The sequence below is a fragment of the Loxodonta africana genome, chromosome 8 (genome assembly GCF_030014295.1).
Source record: "Loxodonta africana isolate mLoxAfr1 chromosome 8, mLoxAfr1.hap2, whole genome shotgun sequence".
Taxonomy (NCBI): Eukaryota; Metazoa; Chordata; class Mammalia; order Proboscidea; family Elephantidae; genus Loxodonta; species Loxodonta africana.
The window spans coordinates 37,568,991-37,592,584 of record NC_087349.1 but is presented as its reverse complement, the minus strand read 5'-3'; the positions used below and the strand labels follow the sequence as shown (position 1 = coordinate 37,592,584).

The 23,594-nt window shown below is 38.4% G+C and overlaps 1 protein-coding gene across 5 annotated transcripts in view; it reads right to left on the bottom strand.

Moving 5' to 3' along the window:
• Positions 1-23,594, bottom strand: part of DOCK4 (dedicator of cytokinesis 4) — a 488,016-nt gene that overhangs the window by 171,696 nt on the left and 292,726 nt on the right. For all 5 annotated transcript variants that reach the window (XM_064289799.1, XM_064289800.1, XM_064289801.1 and 2 more), the window contains one exon: positions 1,369-1,494. In XM_064289799.1, coding sequence (XP_064145869.1) covers positions 1,369-1,494 — 126 coding nt within the window. The remainder of the gene's footprint in view (positions 1-1,368; positions 1,495-23,594) is intronic.

The window sequence follows — 23,594 nt, the reverse complement described above, 5'->3', positions numbered from 1 at the left end:
ACGCTTTCATCTGCATTGCTTCCTCACTTCCTTCTGGTCTATATTCTGATATCACCTTCTCACCTACCTAAAATTTCCACCCCTCAACACACTACCACCTCAGGGATTCTTTAGCCCTTTTACCTGCCTTAGATTTCATTTTAGTACTTATCATCCTTGAACACATACATTTTACTTACATATTATCATTTTTCTCACTAGAAACTAAGCTTCATGAAGGAAGGGGAGTTTTTTGGTTATATTCAGTATTGTGTTCTTAGTACCTGGAAGAATGCCTTGGCACATAGAAGGTGCTCAATAAATATTTGTAGAATGAATGAGTCTTTATATTCTTAGCCCCTTGCACAAAGTCAATGCTCAACCAATGCTTGCTGACATGAATTGAACCAAGTTTTGCTAAATATATCTTTTTTATCAGCAAACTATACCCTTCTAGTTCAACTCCTTGGACCCTTCTAGTTCAACTCCTTGGGTTGTACATGATAGCATTTGAAAAACCCTAACTGCTATAAGAGTTGAAGGAGTGTAGTTTTTGAACTTATCTTGGTTGAGAGATTAGGAGAGTCATACTCCAAAATGCATCAAAGTTTCCGTAAACCTGCCATTTATTTTATAGTGTGAATCTCCTTAATCCACATCCTTTCCATGCAGAAAACACACACTTTTGGAGTCTTCAGTGCTAATATAGATCTTAATTATACCCACAAAAAGAACCAGAAAAGGTATAGAATTACATATGGTACCTGTATACGGCTGCATATTGCATATATACATCCCAGTGAAAAAAATCCTTCAAGAAAGGCCAACTATTGCTGATTAACTATTATCAAAACTTAGGAGGATTTCATCTAAGTGACTTCACCAGCATTTTCTATTGAGGGGTAAAATATCTTCAGGACACTACCTCACTTTTCCCCTCTTATCATGGTTGTAATGATACACAGCCATGGCCCCCATAAGTTACCCACCCCAGTGTAAAGACACTTTATTTTTAATTTTGTTCATTTTTAAATCATACGCCTCATTTCATTCTTCACCACAGTCCATTTAAACTCTTCAAAGCTGACAATGCGAAAAAATTTCTCAAGTGTCAAAAGCAGACCATATAGCCATATTTCATCATTTTGGTTCATCCCAAGTTTCCTACCCAAATAAAAACAAACCCTTGGCTGTTGAGTTGATTTCTGACTCATGGCAACACGTGTTACAGAGCAGAACGGCTCCATAAAGCTTCTTGGCTGTAATCTTCACAGGGCAACTCACTAGGGCTTCCTTCTGCAGAGCCGCCAGATGGGTTCAAACGATCAACCTTTAGGTTAGCAGCAGACTGCAAACCTCTTGTGCCACCCAGGCTCCGTAGTTACCTACCAGGCATTATAATATTAGAAAATCCCAATTTCCTCGTTATAGATACTCCGTGAGAAAATACTGATGAGTACTCTCTTCTGATTTGTTCAATGTCTCCGTGTAATAGCTGGAGGGAAACAGCTAACCCTAGAACAAATGAGAGATAACACAGTAACAAAGTGAGGATCAGAAACAGTGTGAAGAGAAACAAGTGCTTTAACAAGTCCAAATTTATGGTATCATCATTTACACTTAAGGGTTAATGTCCAGACAAAAGCAATAGATTCTATAGGAATATCTAGACAACCCTCTTCCAACCTCAGCGTCTGAGTTTTATAAGGAAGTTCACAACAAATGAAGACACTTCAGCAGCACACAGAGAGGATGACACACATTGCTAGTGCCAAAACACTCTCCTCAAGCCCCAGCCAAATGGAACACATTCTTGCACCAACACTCATTCCAACAATCAAAAGATGGCTACCTGAACCTAGAAGATGTTCATGTTTAAATGGGAGCTTTTTGTTTTTGTAATTTTTTAGTTTGGTGAAGGTATACATAGCCAAAGATATACTATTTCAAAAATTTTACCTCTAACAATTCAGTGACATTGATTACATTCTTCAAGTTGTGCTACCATTCCCACAGTCCTTTTCCAAATTATTCTACACCATTATCTTAAAATTTACTGCCTCCTACCTTCCCAATCCAACCTATCCAGTAGCTGTTGGTAATCTGATCTCACATAGATAATTCTTTAAAAGAGCACAAATGCTCAAAGCAGACATACTTTACTAAGATGAACTATTTTTTGGTTCAAAGAAGACTTCAGGGGATAGTTTTAGTTTAAGGTTTCAAGTTTAAAGATCATCTCAGGGCAATAGTTTTGAGAGTTCATCCAGCGTAAATGGCTCCAAAAAAGTCTGGATTCCCTATAAATGGGAGCTTTTAATAAGGCCTACAAATAATTATCAAAGTCATAAAGATGAACAGAAATCTGAAGACATATAATAAATTCGAGTGTTTAAAAGATATTCATGGAGATTTTCTTGAAACTTAAGTAACAAAGGTGATTATAACGAAAACCGGGTCCATTCTGAATACCATATACAGTAGAAACTCACAATGGTGCTACTTTCTAATGAAATGAATTTAGCAGGACGCAGGCCAGTTTGATGAGCTAAGTGAGTTTAGCCAGAATGGACTCGATGGCAACTGATGAGCTTTACTGGGCTCTCATCCCCCCATTCTCTTTGAATTGGGTGACTGAAGACAATAGGGTGGAAGGGCATTTATTCTTCTATACCCTCTGAGAATTAAGTAGTGGGAGAACAAGCTTTTTGGATAGTTTGATGGACAGAACTACCTGCACAGCTTTAGGACACTGTGTGTGGTACTACTGGTTGCCTTTGAAACCCAGAGGCAGGAAAATGAAGACAAAATGTGTTATAATCCATCTGTCCCAGCAGCTATCTCTTACTGACTCATGCTCTCCCACCACCCCCACCTCATTACTGGTATCTCTGTTCTCCTCCCACTGCTGTCCTTTTGCCTTCAAAATACTCACCCACACTATCGCCATCATCATTAGCATCACCGGGAGCTGGTATTTGCAGAACACCAGTGTGTGCCAGACACGGTGCATAATAACAGTCCCTCCCACTGTTCAAATCATGCGTGCTGTAAGCAGTGCTTGCAAGGAGAGAATCAGGTGGATTTAACAAAATGCTTCAGGTCCTGTGATTTTTGCAAGTGATCATTTTACTGAGACTTCTCATTGAAAGTTCTGATTAGAGACACTAGCAACACTACATGGCATGTATAAAAGAAGAAAAAAACTGAACACTAACGAGAAAACATCAAGATTATGCGCTTGAGCGGAGGTTTGGAGGAAGGAAAACTACGAGAATTTTTGTTTGGTTCGGTAGAAGGTACTTCTAACCAGCAGTGGAACTTTTTATACAAACCGAATACAGATGACACAGTGAGGATAAAAAAAGGAAGCATTAAGTCAAAGTAAATACTAAAGAAAATTAAGGAAGAGAGGAAATGGGGAAAAACTATGTTTCAGTGAAAGACATAGATGGAAAGAGTAAGTATGAACACAGAAATATATCAACACTTTCTACAAAGCAAGAGTCGCAGAGATGAGTGCAAAAGGATGAAGATGACCCATGTAGGAAAAGAGAGAGAAGCCACCTGGTAGAGGAGGGAAATAGAGAAGTGATTTAAAAAACAAATAAACAAACCTGTTGTCATGAGTTGACTTCTACTCACAGTGACCCTACAGGACAGAGTAAAACTGTCCCCATGGGGTTTCCAAGGAATGCCTGGTGGATTTGAACTGTTGACCTTTTTGGTTAGCAGCTGAACTCTTAACCACTACACCGCCAGGGTTTCCGGAGAAGTAATAGCAGGGGGGGAAAGAAAAAATAGTATGGGGGAGAAAAGGGAAACTAGGCATCTAAGACTTGAATGCATCCTAAAATTTGGTTAGATATGATAGTTGTCAACCTGAACGTTTAGAGAAAGAGATATAAAGGCCCTAATAATAATCATTTGATCTGTCTAGCCAAGTGATAATAATTTTGGGGAGCACTGTCACTTTGAGGCAACCCTATTTCTCCAGAATGAAGAACACACAGTCTAGAATTGGAAAGGTCAACTGGATGGACAGCTTGACCACAATGTACTTGACTCCTCCCACATTATCAACTCAGTTTCTAGAAAGAAACTACAATGCTTAACCAAAACACATCAAAGAGTACGTCTACTTTAAATTAAATAAGATGAAGAAAAAACATACTACCAGTGGTGAGTCCTCAAGGACCAGCCCACAAAGAGCCATTACCATACAATTTATTTTTTTAATCAGGGAAATTCCTGATTCTATTTTTACAATTGTCCTTAATCAAAATGACCACAATAAAGAGGCTGGATAAATTAGTCACCGGAAAAATAAGAAATAATGTATTAAGACTAGGGAACTACTCATGACTACAAAGGAGAGACTAAACAAACATTTATACAATTCAGTTAACTATTCTTTCAGTGCTAGTGGTTTATGACACAGGGTATGTTCACAGAGCAATATTTTTCTTTCCATTCTTTTCCTTGTGAGACTACTTCACTGTCCTGGCCTTATCTGCTATTTCTAGGGTAGGGTAATTTCTAAAAGTTCATCTGCATGCTTTACCTTTTTCTTGCCACAATTTATTAAACTATCCACTATGGGCAAGGCAGTAACTTATGGCTCGGAGAGGAATCTAGGGGGTGGAATATAAGGATGTTTTTATACAGTAGGATGTCTGTTCCTAAGGAACTGATGTCTAATAATAAAAGTAAGACACACACACATATATATATATATATAATAAAATACAAAGCTGGATTGGCTAAGTGTATGATTGGAACATTAAAATAGGTAAAAATTATTACTGATTGAGGGAATTTGGAAGTTCAGGGAAGAATTTTTTTTTTTTAATAATTTTTATTGTGCTTTAAGTGAAAGTTTACAAATCAAGTCAGTCTGTCACATATAAGCTTATATACACCTTACTCCATACTCCCACTTACTCTCCCCCTAATGAGTCACAGCCCGCTCCCTCCCTCCAGGCTCTCCTTTCGTGACAATTTTGCCAGTTTCTAACCCTCTCTACCCTCCCATCTCCCCTCCAGACAGGAGATGCCAACACAGCCTCAAGTGTCCACCTGATACAAGTAGCTCACTCTTCGTCAGCATCTCTCTCCAACCCATTGTCCAGTCCCTTCCATGTCTGATGAGTTGTCTTCGGGAATGGTTCCTGTCCTGGGCCAACAGAAGGTTTGGGGACCATGACTGCCGGGATTCCTCTAGTCTCAGTCAGACCATTAAGTATGGTCTTTTTATGAGAATTTGGGGTCTGCATCCCACTGTTCTCCTGCTCCCTCAGGGGTTCTCTATTATGATCCCTGTCAGGGCAGTCATTGGTTGTGGCCGGGCACCATCTAGTTCTTCTGGTCTCAAGATGATGTAAGTCTCTGGTTCATGCGGCCCTTTCTGTCTCTTGAGCTCATAGTTATCGCGTGACCTTGCTGTTCTTCATTTTCCTTTGATCCAGGTGGGTTGAGACCAATTGATGTATCTTAGATGGCCACTTGTTAGCATTTAAGACCCCAGACGCCACATTTCAAGGTAGGATGCAGAATGTTTTCATAATAGAATTATTTTGCCAATTGACTTACAAGTCCCCTTAAGCCATGGTCCCCAAACCCCTGCCCTTGTTCCGCTGACCTTTGAAGCATTCAGTTTATTCCGGAAACTTCTTTGCTTTTGGTCCAGTCCAGTTGAGCTGACCTTCCATGTATTGAGTATTGTCCTTCTCAGGGAAGAATTTTTTATAAAAGGATTTATGAAAACCAATAAGCTAAAGAATTAAGTTAAATATTTAATTTCAGAAAATATATAAACAACATTTAAAAATTTTTTTTTCTGGTCCTTAATGTACGTGCCAAAATATGAAATTGTTAAGGGAGAGATGTTCCCCTTGTTGGAAGAAACAATCACGAAACTGATTTTTACATGGGCCGAGATGTTTAAGCCCCAATTATAATGATTTGCTAATTTTAACAAAGGCATAGTCATTACTTAATCTAGAGTCTGTCACAAAACCTATTTTTCATGATTAAGCTTAGCTTAAGGAGCAGTAGCACAAGGAAGAAAGGCTTATTTTTTTTTAACCAAATGTGGTTGATCATTTCGTAGCTCTCATTCTATGGGACGTTAAGCGAACTCACTCTATAAGATGGTTCCTTTTAAATTTATGAAATTCCATATCTTTTAATTAGTAATGGCAAATACAGTATGGTTTATAAGTAGCAGCCAAAATTAACTATAGACTACATGAGCCATTTTGCCACCAATGAACCAAGCAGCATGTAGCTGTGAATGTACCCAAAAACCCAATGCCGTCGAGTTGATTCTGACTCATAGAGACCCTCTGAATGTACAGCATGTGAATGTGCAGCAATGTAAAAACGGAAAGAAGTGACAAATATATTTGAGAAATACATGATGCTAATTAAGTGTGCAGTTTAAGAAATGTATCACATAGCTGCATGACCCTGACTCAACTTTAACTTCTCTGTGCCTAGGATTCCATACCTGTAAAGATAGCAAGATATGGATTCCACACATTACATTGGGCGATGTCTGGTACAAAGGAAGCGCTCAACAACGTTAGCTGCTGCTGCTACTGCTGCCATAACCACTACTATTACATCATACCATTGTTTGTTTACTCTTCCCTACCATGACTATCAACAAATCAGTTTCCGTTAAAAGATGGTAAAAATTCCTAAGTGTCATACACAAAGATATTTGTTTTATAGGTAGGTTCACTTATCACTTGATTAAGCCAAGTATTTCCTATCCCCTGATATTTGAAATATCCACTTCTATAAAGGTTTCAAAGGCAAATCTATCTAACAAAAGGAATACTCTAACATGGGAGATAGGACAAACAAAAACAAGTAGGCAACCTGTACTAATAAACATATGTAAAGACTATGAAATTCTTAGTGAGGGAGGGATTCAGGGTTTGTGCCCAGATATTAATAAGCCAAGGCTCTGAACAAATGGCAAATTGTGAACTATCCTTGACAAGATATTTTGAATATAAGTTGTTGAAGAAGTCATTCTGCCACCTTTTGCGTTCCAATGATCATAACTTTTCTTTGTTTATTTAATTTCTATCTTTTGAATAGGTTGGGTTTTCTTATTTCTATTTCCCTCTGTACTAATCTGGAAGTTATATACTCTATTTCTGTCCTTTAAATGTTTAACATAAATGACTTAAAGTCTAAACTTAATAAATGGCTCTTTTCCCCTTCTGAACAATTCTAAGAACTTAGATCTTTTTAACTGTGATGATGATATATTTTTTCAGTTGGCACTGCTTATAAAAAAAAAAAAAAAAAATTTTTTTTTGTTTATAGTCAAGGTTTATTTAGAATTGTCTGACATTTACCATATTCTTTGCACACTACTGCTTCCCACATTCCATTCCTTCCTTCTAGGTTCAATTTCTTTATTCCTGATAATAATCTCTGAGTAGTTTTTCCAGTGATTGTGTGAGTAGTAAATTCTCTCAATCTTTATCTGAAAATGACTTTATTTCAGTCTCTCTTTTAAGTAATAAGATAGCAATGCAGGATTCAGAGTTGCCATTTCTCTGTTACTTTTAAGAAATTATTCCATGACATTCCAGCCTCTATTACCACCAATGAGTCTGGTTATTATTTCTCCTTGGGCAGTTTTTTTCCCCTCTCGTTTCTAGTTTTGTTTTTGGTGTTCCGCATTTTCACCATAATGTATCTAGATATGATTTGATTTATCCTGCTCTTAACTTTTGCTTCTATTATCTGAGGGCTCTCACTCTCTGCAAACGTGTTACAAATTCTTGGCTATTACTTTTTCAAACATTGTAGTTTTAACGTGCACTCTATTTCATGCTTCTAGAATTCCTATTAGATGCATGCTGGTGCTTTTTCATTCAACCCTTCATATCTCTTAACTGTTAAGGTTTTTCCATTGCATTTTTCCTTTCTGTTGCATTCTGGCTAATATTTTAAGCTATAATATTATTTACTGATTCTCATTTCATCTGAGCTCATTTGCTATTTATCCTGTCCACTTTTTTTTTTTAATTTCAATGAGTTAAAAAAAACCCAGAATTTTAGAAGTTTTATTTAGCTTTTTCTAACCACGAGAATGTCAGCAGCAAGAGTACTAGGATTTTCATTTGTTCTATCAATGCTCTATTACCAGTACCTTGAATAATGCCAGGAATTACCAGTACCTTGAATAATGCCAGGAATATAGATGCTCAATTAATGTTTTTTGGTGCATGAATTTCTAAAATTTTCTTAATCATTTTTTCATAATGGTCTTTTTTCATTATGAGTCTATTCTCTTATTTAGTCTTTTCCTGATAGTTTTATTACTTTAAATTTTAGGAAGCCATGATTTCCCTCTTTGTTACATCTGCTTTCTCTACCTCATTGTTGATTATTTCTTCACACACACACACACACATATAGACTCATCTTCGGTGAGATTACTTTTTTCACAGAAATCTTGTACTGTGATGTGGAAGAAGCAATATGGAGTGGTTATACATTTTTTTTTTTTTTCAGGCTATTGAAATGGGAGGTTTTTTTTTTCTACACTATTTCGTGGCTATGGATTTGTCCATGCTACTCGGACACTACTGGGACTAATGGCATAGGCTTGGAGTTTTGATGTCTCATAAACAAGCATGCACTTCACCACTTTTTTAAAATAGAGAGTAACTGTCTCAGGACCAGCATTAGAGGACTCAGTTCCAGGGCCCACTTGCACAGACCTAGGCCATGTCTTCTCTTCCAATGGAAATTAAAAAACTTAACTCCTAAATTGTCAGGGATGGCTGCTAACCAAAAGGGTGGAAGTTCGAATCCACTAGCTGCTCCTTGGAAATCCTACAGAGCAAGGCAGTTCTACTCTGTTTCCTATAGGGTTGTTATGAGTCGGACTCAACAGCATTGGGTTTGGTTTTTGGTATACTCATGTCTATATACTCTATTCCCTGCAAAGCATCTATTTGAGTGTTTGCCCTTCTGGTTTTGAGCAACTGCTTGATACATGGCAGCATATTTCTCTTTCTTTCTCTGAATCTTGGTTCTCTATTTCTTACCATGTCTTAGCTGTAGTTTTTCCAGGATTTTTACGTGTTAACAGTGGAAGGAGAGGTTACAACGACTCAGTCTACCATGTTTTAGAAAGTTGACTCACTTTAAAATCTTTTAAATCCTTATTTTTCTTAATAACACCAGAGATCAATGAGTAAAGTATAACAGTGTGCCTTCAATGCACAATGAAATTATAATTTTAAGTGGGTAAATTAATTAACCAAGTAAAAAACTACTCTGATTATGCAGTATTTTAAGAACTATCAATCTCACTAAGACTTAATTCAAAAACTGCCCTCTGCTCCAAAAATTTTATAAATACACCAAACTAAGGAATAAAATTAGATCACGACATTGATTAAAAGATTGACCTAAGAAGTATAAGGCAATTAGAAAGTATTTAACATTGTATAATTGTTTTTTGCTTTTTATACCCTCGAGTTTCTATGTAAGTATAGAAAAAAAAGATAAGAAATTAAAATATATGTGCTAAAAATACATAAGCTAAAACTATAGGCGCTAACAGTGTAAAAAGATTTTCACAAAAGGGGTATGTAAAGGTCATATTACAAACCAGAAGCAATCGCAAACAATTCCCTGAATTGACCTATGGGGAGCGGAGAGAGGAAAAATATGGTAGACACATGTATATTCATCCTTATTTATTTTCCCTCTTCAATTAGAACTTTCATGAAGTTTGGTAACTAGACTAAAATAGTCTTTTCTTTTTTGTTTTCAGCATTTTAAAATATCCATATGCTAAGAAAAGCCAGAAAAAAAAATTGATTCATTTTACTTTTTCCAAAATAAATATAGTCAAGTAGGATGGAGGCTATTTTATTAGAGCCAAGTAGAGAGAAAACCAAAACCAAACCTGTTGCTGTTGAGTCGATTCTCACTCACAGCAAACCTACAGGACAGAGGAGAGCTGCCCCACAGAGTTTCCAAGGAGCGCCAGGTAGATTCGAACTGATGATCGTTTGGTTAGCAGCCATAGCACTTAACCAGTATGCCACCAGGGTTTCCAAGTAGGGAGAGGACACACAAAAAATATACCAAGGAGTTGTGAGCAAAGAAAGAAACAGAATAGGTAGAAGAAATGTCTTTGCCCTGCATTTTCTCTTATCCTCGTGGTCTTTAAATTCCTAGTAAAATCATTGAAAGCTATATCATTAATTTGTTTTCCAATTACTGCCATGTAGATCAGATCTACTGTTACCATAAAAGCATGTTCTTTTGGGATATGCAAAATTACAGTATCACAACTCTACTTGGCTTAAAAACCTATAGTCCAAACAGGTACTGTCTTGGTCATCCAGTGCTGCTATAATAGAAATACCAAAAGTGGATGGCTTCAACAAAGAGAAATCTATTCTCTCAATGTCTAGTAGGCTACAAGTCTAAATTCAGGGCGTCAGCTCCAGGAGAAGGCTTTCTCTCTCTGTTGGCTCTGGAGGAAGATCCTTGTCATCAGTCTTCCCTGGGTCTGGGAGCATCTCAGAGCAGGTACCTCAGGCCCAAAGGACATGCTCTGCCCCCAGGGCTGCTTTCCTGGTGGTATGAGGTTCCCAACTCTCTGCTTACTTCCCTTTCATCTACTGAGAGATAAAGGGTGGTGCAGGCCACACCCCAGGGAAACTCCATTTACACTGGATCAGGGATATGACCTAGTAAGGGTGTTACAATCCCACCCTAATCCTCTTTAACTTAAAATTACAATCATGAAACGGAGGACAACCACAGAATATTGGGAATCATGGCCTAACCAACTTAATACACACATTTTTTTGTGGGACATAATTCAATCCATGACAGGTATATACAGGATTGAGAGTAGAAATGTAGGGAGAGGCAAAAAGCACAGATATACTAGGAGGCTAGGCCACATCTTGAAAGCCTGTCTGGCTATGTGAAGAGTTCCAGGTGGCATCAGAAGTGACGACCTAGCAAAAGTTGAAATGTGAATGCAATGAACAGGTTTTTATTTTAGAATGAGAAAGATTTGGCAGGATACATATTACAGATAATTTTAATAGTGTAGGTTAGAAATAATGAAGGATAAACTTAATATTATTCAAATTTATTGAAGACGAAAACTAACCTCAATAGGTTACACTGAGCACACAGCGATTAACAGAGAGTAAGTACCTAATGTTTGTGGAAATAAACATACAATTTTACAGCAAAAGGCCCCAAAGAATCACTTTTATAGTATTCTGAATTTATCAACAGGTACATTTAGAGGGAGCCCTGAAGGCAGAATTAACTAGGCTTGAATTCAGTTAAAAGTACCTATTAGGAGAGTGGAGCCCTGGTGGCACAGTGGTTAAGAGCTTAGCGGCTAACCAAAAGGTCAGCAGTTCAAATCCACCAGCTCCTTGGAAACCCTATGGGGCAGTTCTACTCTGTCCTATAGGGTCACTATGAGTCGAAATCAACTCAATGGCACCTAACAATAACAGTACTAAACCCTAAATTATCCCTATATTTAAGGGATGAAATGAGGACATAGAAAACTGTTAGAGAAGATAGGGAAAAAGGTCCCTTGGGTTAGGAACCAAGAGGAAAGATAGCACCAAAAACCAAGGAACAGTCAGCTGGGAAGTGCTTATGAGAGGAGAAGTAAGATAAGAACCCTTAAGTGTCTGCTGGATCAGGACTCAAGAGTCATTGTTTATTTTCCAAGGAACACTTTTAATGAACTAGTAGAGGCAGACAGCAGTGGACTGAAGACTAAAGAGTAGGATTTTCTTTTTGGCAATATGGCTGACTATGTGTTGCATGATAAATAAAAGACTTCATAATCCCAAAAAAAAGGACCTATTACTGTTCTAGATTATTTATTTTAATATGTCACCACTTGTCTGTCAGTGTGTTGTACTGTGGTGGCTTGTATGTTTCTGTGATTCTGGAAGGTATGCCACCAATAGTTCAAAAAAGGTCGCCCATGGTAGACAGGTTTCAGCTAAGGTTCCAGACTAAAACAGACTAGGAAGATGGACCTGGGGATCTACTTCTAAAAATCTTATAAATAACAGTGAAACACTGTCTGATATAATGCCAAAGGATGAGCTCCTCAAGTTGGAAAGCACTCAAAATATGACTGGGGAAGAGCTGCCTCCTCAAGTAGAGTCGAACTCAAAGTGGACAGAGTAAAGCTTTCGGGACCTTCACTTGCTGATGTGGAATGACTCAAAATGAGGAGAAACAGCTGCAAACATACATTAGTAACTGGAGCATGGAATGTACACAGCATAAATCTAGGAAAACTGGAAGTTGTCAAAAATTAAATGGAACACTTGAAGATAGATATCCTAGGCATTAATGAGCTGAAATGGACTGGTATTGGCCATTTTGAATATGAAAATAATATGGTCTACCATATCAAGAATGACAAACTGAAGAGAAACGGTATCACACTCATTGTCAAAAAGAACATAACAAGATCTATCCTGAACTACAATGCTGTCAATGATAGGGTAATATTCATATGCCTACAAGGAAGACCAGTTAATACGACTATTACTCAAATTCATGCACCATCCACTAAGGTCAAAGATGAAGAAATGGAAGACTTTTACCAACTTCTGCAGTTTGAAATTGATTGAACATGCAATCAAGGTGCATTGATAATTACTGGTGAATGGAATGTGAATGTTGGAAACAAAGAAGAAAGATCAGTAGTTGGAAAATATGGCATTGGTGATAGACAAGAAACTGGAATTCTGCAAGACCAATGGCCTATACATTGGAAATGCCTTTTTTAAACAAATGGCTACTATACATGTGGATCTTTCCAGACAGAATACACAGGAATGAAATTGACTACATCTGTGGAAAGAGGCCATGGAGAAGCCCAGTATCATCAGTCAGAACAAGACCAGAGGCTGAATGTAGAACAGATCACCAATTGCTTGTATACAACTTCAAGTTGAAGTTGAAGGAAATTCTAAGTCCATGAGAGCCAAATTATGACCTGATGCATATCCCACCTGATTTTACAGACCATCTCAAGAATATATTTGACACATTGAACACTAGTGACTGAATACCAGTTGAGTTGTGGGATAACATCGAGGATATCAAACACGAAGGAAAAAAAAAGGTCATAAAAAAAAAGAAAAGACCAAATTGGGTATCAGAAGAGACTCTGACACTTGCTCTTGAACATAGAGTAGCAAAACCAAAAGGAAGAAATGATGACATAAAAGAGCCAAACAGAAGGTGCAAAGGGTGGCTCAAAAAGACAAAGTAAAGTATTATAAGGAAATGTGCAAAAATCTGGAGTTAGAAAACCAAAAGGGAAGAAGAACATGCTTGGCATTTCTCAAGCTGACAGAACTGAAGAAAAAATTTAAGCCTCAAGTTGGAACATCAAAGGATTCTATGGGCACAACGTTGAACCACGCAGGAAGCATCAAAAGAAAATGGAAGGGATACACACAGTCACTGTACCAAAAAAAAAAAAAAAACTGGTTGGTATTCAACCATTCCAGGAGGTAGCATGTGAAAAAGAACTGATGGTAATGAAAGAAGTCCAAGCTGCAATGAAGGCATTGACAAAAACAAGCCTCTAGGAATTGATGGAATACAAATTGAGATGTTTAAACAAATAGGTGCAGCGCTGGAGTTGCTCATTTGTCTATGCCAAGAAATTTGGAAGATGGCTGCCTGGCCAACTGGCTGAAAGCGATTCATATCTGTGCCCATTTAAAAGAAAGATGATCCAAATGAATGCAGAAATTATCAAACGACATCATTAATATCACACGTAAGTAAAATTTTGCTGAAGATTATTCAAAAGCAGTTGCAGCAATACATTGACAGGGAACTGCCAGAAATTCAAGCCAGATTCAGAAGAGGACGTGGAACAAGGGATATCACTGCCGATGTCAGATGGATCTTGGCTGAAAGCAGAGAATACCAGAAAGAGTTTACCTGTGTTTTATTGACTATGCAAAGGCATCCGACTGTGTGGATCATAACACATTATGGATAACATTTCAAAGAATAAGAATTTCAGAACACTTAGTTCTGCTCATGTGGAACCTGTATATAGACAAAGAGGTATTTGTTCAGACAGAATAAGGGGATACTGTGGTTTAAAATAAGAAAAGGTGTGAGGGTGTGAGTCTGGGTTGTACACTTCCACCATATTTACTCAATCTGTATGCTGAGCAAACAATCCGAGAAGCTGGACTATATAAAGAAAAACTTGGCATCAGGATTGGAGGAAGACTCATCAACAACCTGTGATATACAGATGACACAAATATGCTTGCTGAAAGTGAAGAGGACTTGAAGCACTTACTGATGAAGATCAAAGACTACAGTCTTTATTATTGATTACATCACAACATAAAGAAAACAAAAATCCTCAAAACTGGACCAATAAGCAACATCATAATAAATGGTGAAAAAATATTGAAGCTGTCAAGGATTTCATTTTACATGGATCCACAGTCAAGCCCCATGGAAACTGTCGTCAAGAAATCAAATGATGTATTGCACTGGGCAAATGTGCTGCAAAAGACCTCTTTAAAGTATTAAAAAGAAAAAATGTCACTCTGAGGACTAAGGTGCACCTGACCTAAGCCATAGTACTTTCTTTTTTTTATTGTGCTTTAAGTGAAAGTTTATAGCTCAAGTTAGTTTCTCATACAAAAATTTATACACACATTGTTATGTGACCCTAGCTGCTATTCCTATAATATGTCAGCACACTCTTCCTTTCCACCCAGGATTGCCATGTCCATTCAACCAACTCCTACCCCTTTCTGCCTTCACATCTTGCCTCCAGACAGGAGCTGCCCATTTATTCTCATGTATCTACTTGAATTTAGCAGCACACTCTTCACAAGTATCATTTTATGTCTTATAGTCCAGTCTAATCTTTATTTGAAGAGTTGGCTTCAGGAATGGTATTAGTTCTGGATTAACAGTCCGGGAACCATGTCTTCTGAGGTTCTTCCAGTCTCAGTCAGACCATTAAGTCTTGTTTGTTTACCAGAATTTGAGTGCTGCCACCTTACTTTTCTCCTGCTCTGTCAGGGACTCTCTGTTATGTTTCCTGTCAGGGTGGACACTGGTGGTAACCGGGCACCATTTAGTTCTTCTGGTCTCAGGCTGATGGAGTCTCTGGTTTAAGTGGCCCTTTTTGTCTTTTAGGCTAATTTTCCTTGTGTCTTTGGTGTTCCTCATTCTCCTTTCCTTAAGGGGGTTTGAGACCAATTGATGCATCTTAGCTGGCCACTGGCCAGCTTTGAAGACCCCAGATGCCACTCAGCCATGGTATTTTCAATTACCTCATATGCATGTGAAAGCTGGACAATAAATAAAGAAGAACTGATGCCTTTGAATTTCGGTGTTGATGAAGAATAATGACCGTACCAGAGACTGCCAGAAGAACAAACAAGTCTGTCTTGGAAGCCAGAATTCTCCTAGGAAGTGAGGAGTGGCGGAGACTTTATCTCACATACTTTGAATATGTTATCAGGAAGGACCAGTCCCTGAGGAAAGAAATCATGTTTGGTAAAGTGGAGGGTCAGTGAAAAAGAAGACGACCCTCAACAAGATGGACTGACACAGTGGCTGCAACAACGGGCTGAAACATAACAATGATTGTGAGGATGGCTCAGAACCGGGCAGTCTTTTGTTCTGTTGTACACAGGGCTGCTATGAGTTGTAATCGATTTGAGGGCATTCAACAACATTTTGACATGAAGAAAAACATTGTTAGATGTATCTAGAGGACTTAAGCAAAAAAGCCAAGTCATGAAATATTGTCAGCAATGACAAAGTGGATTATTAATTTAATGTGGTGGTGTCAAATTAGGTGGAAAGATCAACATTTAAAAAAGGTATTTTCATGGTACAACTAAGGATCTCTCTGGTATAACAGGAGAAAAAACCAGGGGTCTGCTCCTGTAAATATTACAGCCTGGGAAGCCCTACGCAGCAGTTCTAGTCTGTCATATAGTGCCACTATGAGTCGGAATCAATTTGATGACACACAACACCACCACCACAGTTGTTAGATGCTGTCGAGTGGGTCTGACTCATAGCAACTCTAAGTAAAACAGAACGAAACACTGTCTGGTCCTGCGTCATCCTCACAATTGTTGCTATGTTTGCACCCATTGTTGCAGCCACTATGTCAGTCTATCCCATTGAAGGTCTTCCTTTCTTTTGCTGACCCTTTACTTCACCAAGCATGATGTCCTTCAGGGACTGGCCCCTTTTGATAACATCTACAAAGTCTATGAGATGAAGTCTCGCCATCCTCACCTCTAATGAGCATTCTGGCTGTACCTCTCCCAAGACAGATTTATTTGAATGATGAGGTGTGCTAGGTAGAGACAGAGAGGGGCGCCACATTGCTCGGTCAGGCACTAAGAAAACAGGAGCTGGAATGGGGCCCATCAGCAGATAGTGGCAGGTATGACTATATGAAGGAACTCTGGTGGCACAAATGGTTGAGTGTTCAGCTGCTAACCAAAAGGTTGGCAGTTTGAACCCACCTAGAATCTCCATGGCAGAAAGACCTGGCGATCTGCTTGTGTAAAGATTACAGCTAATAGGCAGAATGAAGAAAACTAAAGATAGAAGGAAGAGATTAGTCCAAAGGACTAATGGACCATATCTACAACGGTCTCCACCAGACTGAGTCCAGTATAACTAGATGGTGCCCAGGTACCACCACTGGCTGCTCTTGACAGAGATCATAACATAGGATCCCAGCCAGAGCTGGAAAAAAATGTAGAAGAAAATTCTAACTCAGGAAGAAACACCAGACTTGTTGGCCTGACAGAGACTGGAGAAACCCTGAGAGTATGGCCCCTGGACACCCTTTCAGCTCAGTAATGAAGTCACTCCTGAGGTTCACCCTTCAGCCAAAGACTGGACAGGCCTATAAAACAAAACAAGACTTAAGGGGCACACCAGCCCAGGGGCAAGGACTAGAAGGCAGGAGGGAACAGGAAAGCTGGTACTAGGGAACCCAAGGTTGAGAAGGGAGAGTGTTGACGTGTCCTGGGGTTGTTAAACAATGTCATAAAACAATATGTGTACTAACTGCTTAATGAGAAACTAGTTTGTTCTGTAAACCTTCATCTAAACCACACAAATAAAAATTACAGCTAAGAAAACCCTATAAGGCAGTTCTGCTCTGTCAGAAGGGGTGGGTTGCTCTGAGTTGAAAACAACTGAATAGTATCCAACAACATGACTGTAGGAGTGTGAGGCCATTCAGAGGGCATTTAACATTCCTTTGTAATTAACTAAGGGAAATTTTTTACCTTAGTTTCCATCCTCATTCTGATTTGGGCTGTCAACATTTTAATGGTATCAACTGAGAATTATGTCACAGTTAAAAAGGTTTTTTTCCTTACTGTAATCATTAACTATTTGCAATTTTTCCATAACAAGTACGTACATAATAATCCTCTATCTGAAAACTTCTTTAAAAGAATATATATGACCATGGTCTCAGGGAACATCCAGCTCAACTGGTATACAGAGTTTATAAAGAATTATGTTCTACATTCTACTTTGGTAAGTAGCGTCTGGGGTCTTAAAAGCCTGTGAGCTGCCACCTAGGATATTCCACTGGTCTCACCCCTTCGGGAGCAAGGAAGAAGGAAGAAAACTAAAGACATAAGGGAAAGATTAGCCCAAAGGACTAATGGACCACATCTACCACGGCCTCCACCAGACTGAATCCAGTGCAACTAGATGGTGCCTGGCTACCACCACTGAGTTCTCTGACAGGGATCACAATAGGGGGTCCCAGATAGAGCTGGAGAAAAATGTAGAACAAAATTCGAACTCAAAAACAAAGACCAGACTTGCTGGCCTGACAGACTGGAGAAACCGTGAGAGTATGGCCCCCGGACACCCTTTCAGCTCAGTAAAGAAGTCACTCCTGAGGATCACCCTTCATCCAAAGGCTGAACAGGCCCATGGAACAAAACAAGACTAAAGGGACGCACCAGCCCTGGGGCAGGGACTGGAAGGTAGAAGGGAACAGGAAAGCTGGTAATAGGGAACCCAGGGTTGAGAAGGGAAAGTGTTGACATGTCGTGGGGTTGTTAACCAACGTCATTCGACAATGCGTATACTAGCTGTTTGATGAGAAACTGGTTTGTTCTGTAAACCTTTATCTAAAGTTCAACTAAAAAAAAAAAGAATATATATGCCATAGCTTATGACTGTAATTTAATATTTGCTTATTTTAATTGATTGAAATACAGACTACAAACTGCACATTTTTCTATTAGCAAATCTTCCAAACAATACTGATTATATCTATATTAGCAAAACATAACTAATTTAGAAACTAAAATTAAGATCTAATTACTACTTAAATTAACTTATAACTTGTTTTTTTTTAAATGCTGCATGAAGCTTTAAAAATATCTTAAAGTGTAATTTAGAAATCATATTTTGAACTAGCTTTTTTCCTTCACCTTCATTAAAACAGAATGCTTTGGATTAAAGGAAAGATGACAATTGCATGCAACACATAATCCTAGGTTTTCTTTTCTGTGAAGGATATTGAGAAAACTGGCAAAACCTGAGAAAGACGTATAGGTCATAGTGTTGCATCAATGTTAGCTCCCTGGTTTGGTTAATTGTACTGTGGTTCTGCTGTCATGGTTCTGTTTTTAGGAAGTACACGCTGAAGTAAGTAGGGGTAGACAGTCTGCAATTTCTTCTCAAGATGTTCAGGGGAAAAAAGCACACACATGTATATGTATATGTATGCACGCTTATATGTATACAGACAATACATATATGTATCAGGAGCACTAATGCAATCTTTAAGAATTATACAAATTAATATTCCATTAAATGACTGTGTGTGTGTGTGTGTGTGTGTGTAGAAAGAGAGAGGGAGGAGAGAATAAAGCAAATGTAGGAAAATGATAACTTCTGGAAAATTCAGGTGAAGGGCATTGGGAATTCTCTGTATTATTCTTGTAGACTTTTTGTAAGTAAAATTAGGTAAAAATAAAAAGCTTAAAAGGGATAATAAGAGAGCATGGTTTAATAATTAGGAAATTCCAAAAGTAATCAAAAAGGTCATATACTATATTTCAGCCAATAGGTGGTGCCAATAAAAGTATCATTTTTCTTTTAATAATATTGAAGAGTAAAGTTTCAAAGTACAATGTGAACAAATCAGGCACACTGACACAATCCTTAGGAATTAACCCAATTCAGTAATATCGAATTAAATGACTACACTGGCATGTGTGGACAGGGTTCTCAGCCACAAAAATGTCACCTGACATTCTCAAAAGGCTCTTTCACTGAAGCAGAGTTAAACCACTCTCCCTATGTGTATGTTACAGGCTGCTTATCTAGGTAATTCCTTTTAACTTTCTCTGAGTACAGCTGGCAGGAATACAACCGTGGACACTCATCTTACTAAGGCAAAAAGAAGATCCCAGAAATTTACCTGATTAGGAAACAGGATTTCTTCTAGTTATAAGCTACATGTGTGAACTATAGGAAATAATACTTCATAAATACAGAGATAATGTGAAAAGATTCTGAAGTTCCTTTCAGGACATACTTAAGCATAGCCAATGATTTTGAGACATTTTAAGTCTGAGAGCTGAACTTGCCTCAGTAAATATATTGGCTCAATCTTTCCTCACATTCCTAAAATTCAACCGCTAATGTCTGTCAGAGGTGACATCTGTAATAACCATTTGCTCAACAAATTTAAATTAGGCTCATTTTAATGCATGTTTTTAGAATTTCAAATTCTCACAATATTACCTCTGGATTTTCAAATTTCCACCCAGCACAACTTGGAGATTTCAAATTACTCAACCTGGCTAAATTTAACCATAGAGACTAATTTAATTATTTTTTATCTTTAAAAGTTAAATGGATCACCTGTACTTTTCCCCAAGTTTCTAAACTCACCAAAGATAATGGTTAATGTACCTCTGCAATATGTCTTGGGTTAGAAGGGAAAAAAAACTGGTTGGCTAGGTGAATTCTTTTATCTATTAAAGCAATGAGATAGGAGACCATCAATGAAGCATAAAAAGCTTGGAAATTAGCTGGTAGAATTTGTTTCCAAAAGTAATTTCAAAGTTATTCTCTTTTTTTTTTTCCTTTTTTAGTAGCAATGACCAAGGAATAGCAGGGGAAGGCAGAAAATGCAGTACTTTCAAGAGTGAACTCAATTTTCCTGAAAACGTTTGACTGCACTGCTTCCATTTATTCAACAATTAGGTGGTCCAAGGAGAAAACAGTGGAAGTCAACCTATCTAATCGTTGTGATAGTTTGAACATTAGGCACCCCAATTCCCCATTTCAATTTCTTGTACTCTTGCTTCCCACACTATTTTTAAGGAATTCATTAGAGTGCCTCCCTTTCAATAATGAAGCCAAACAGCTCCTGAACATCTACCTGCTGGCCATACATCCCCCTTCTGGCCATACGAACCACTTCTTCACAACCATCTCAAGGAGAACAGATCAATGTGATACAGGACAATGATCTACCAAAAATAATGAGTGGAAACATTGATGGCAGGAGTAAAGGATTTATTTTTTTTAAGAGGTACTTCTTGAATTTTCTCTCTGTGGAACAGAAGTTTGGAGTGATGAGGCCTAGGGTTGAGTTTGCCTTGGTTGAGTAAAAAGAACCAGCTGGAGGCTAGAGGGAAAAAAGGCAGATAAATGCTAGCCGTGTGGGCCTGGCTTAGACCAGGTTTTTAGTAAGCAGGGTGGAGGGCGCTGGGGTCATGAGGCCAGGAAAGCAGACAGCCTTTGCAGTGGAAACTGAGTATAAAGCAGGGCTTAGAACCAGTTCCTCCCAGTTTGAAACCCTGCTGAGAATTTGCATTTCTAACAAGTTCCTAGGGGAAGCTAATGCTGCTGGTTAGGGACAAATTCTGAGAACCACTAAACCTGTTGCCCTAGAGTCAATACTGACTCATAGAGATCCTATAGGACAGAACAGAACTACCCACACAGGGTTTCCAAGGAGCAGCGGTTGATTCAAACTGCTGAGCTTTTGGTTAGCAGCCAAGTGTTTAATCACTTTGCCACCAGGGCTCCTCTAGTTGAGCAAGAACCAAAAAACCAAACTTGCTGCTGTCGAGTCCATTCCGACTCATAGCGACTCTATAGGACAGAGTAAAACTGCCCCATGGGGTTTCCAAGGAGCACCTGGTGGATCTGAACTGCTGACCTTTTGGTTAGCAGCCATAGCTCTTAACTACTACGTTACCAGGGTTTCCTCTAGTAGAGCAGTGGTTCTCAAAATTTGTCATACATAAGAATCACTTCAGGATCTTGTTAAACTGTAGATTCTGATTCAGTATATCTGGGGTGGAAAATCAAATTTCCATCAGGATTTTAGAATGCAACAAACCGGTTCAAAGCCACAGTATAAAGAGAGTACTTTTCAAAAGGCTGCCTAGGAGTCTAAGTATCACATTAGGCAGCAAAATGGAGGGTGGATCCTGACAAAGGGATGGGCAATCCTTTATACAGCTAAAGAGAAATTTGGAGCTCTATAACGATTTCTTTCATGCTTTCCAAAGATATAACAAGTAGTTCTTCATTTCAGTACAAAGGCTGCGAACAGAAAATGTACCATTCAGGGATTAAGGTGGTTTGGATTTCACTTTCTGGTACAGTCTCACCCAGGATTCCAGTAAGGAAAAGTGGACAATCAGCCAATAAAACTGACAAAGTCCATGGAGCATGCCTAAGCACCTGGGTAACTGCCCAAGGAAATACAACATGCTGCCCTTCCTTCCTGGAGTTAATGTATGTAGTCAGAAGGACAACAAGTAAATTAAAATGACCTAGAAAGAGATAATAACAATTGAATCAGCCGAAAGGACATGGAAGAACCAATGAGGGGTTGTTTCAATAATCTGACCGCTCAACAAGTCCGGCTGTATTATTTTAAAAGTCTTCTTTGAGGGATTAAATCAGGATCAATTTTGAGAAAATGAAGCAAGGTGACGTGACTTAGAGGAAAGACCAGGATATTCCAGATGATGGCTCTGAAGTGGATAAACAATAACGTAAGGTAACATTTAATACATACTTATATGTCAAGTCCTGTACTAAGTGCTTGCATACGCTTTCTCTTTTAATCCACCCAATAACCCTAGAATCACAAAACTGTGATTCACACCTAGGGCAGGGATCTTGATTCCAGAGGCAAAGCTCTTAAATACTACATTATAGTCTCTAAGAGATGACTTGTCTGCAAGTGAGGGAAATTTGGGGCTTGGCTTAACCAGAAACCTGACCCCTAACTGAGGCCTCATAGGAGGCAGACTCAGTTATGTTACAAATTTATCTGGAGGTCCAAATCAGAGTTCATTATCAAGAGCTTCACCATGATTCAAGAGGCAACTAGGTACCACCTCAGAGTATGGACAATGGAAAATGATATATTTAAACAATCCAACAACAGAAGAATTTTGTTGTTCTGTAAAGGCATATTTGAAAGGAGAAAGGCTTGGGAGTTGACAGGGAGTCGGTAAGGGAAGTGTATTGCAGAAGGCCAACCCATCCTGATTAGTCAAGACCGCATCTGTGATAGTAGGGAAGTAAGGGTATATGTGCCAAAATCTTAAGTCAGGGTTAGTTTTATACTTACCTATTCACACAGGAGGCAACTGCAAACAAATTAAGAGTAGTAGGACTCTTGGGGAGAAAGAATAGGATACACATGGCTACAGATTCCTCAATCCACAGTTAGTGGACAGAAGGAGGAAGAAATAATGAACGTGTTGATGAGGCACGAGAAGAACTTAAAATATGTATATATATATCATCCTTTAAACTGAATCTACAGTAGCATATGCAAGCTATGTATATAATTTTAAATTTTCTAGTAGTTACATTAAAAAAGTTGAAAGAAACAAAATTAATTTTAATAATATACTTGATTTAGCCCAATATATCCAAAATGTCAACATGTACTCAATATAAAAAATTAATATTGAGCTATTTTACATTCTTTGTATTGTACCAAGTCTTCAAATTCAATGTGTATTTTATACCTATTACACATTCCAATTCTAGTGCTGTATTAGCCACATAAGCTACTTATCAAGTGCTCAGTAGCCACATGTGGCTAGTGGCCACCAAACTGGACAGCACAGGTGTAGCATGTATTTAATGATAATGATGTCAAGAAACACCAAAGGCTTAGAATGGAACTACTGGATTTCACTAGAAGTCTACCAATAAAATATGCAAGATAAGGTTTGAAAATAGCAGCAGCTCTATCATTTTCCTGAAAACCTCAAACCAAACCCACCGCTGTCAAGTAGATTCCGACTCACGGCCACCCTACAGGTCAGAGTAGAACTGCCCCATATGGTTTCCAAGGAGCACCTGGTGGATTTGAACTGTTGACCTTTAAGTTAGCAGCCATAGCTCTTAACCACTATGCCACCAGGGTTTCCTGAGGCTACATTTAAATAAACTCATTCAGCTCATATACGATAAATACTATTGTCATCCTTTTACAGGAAAAGAGA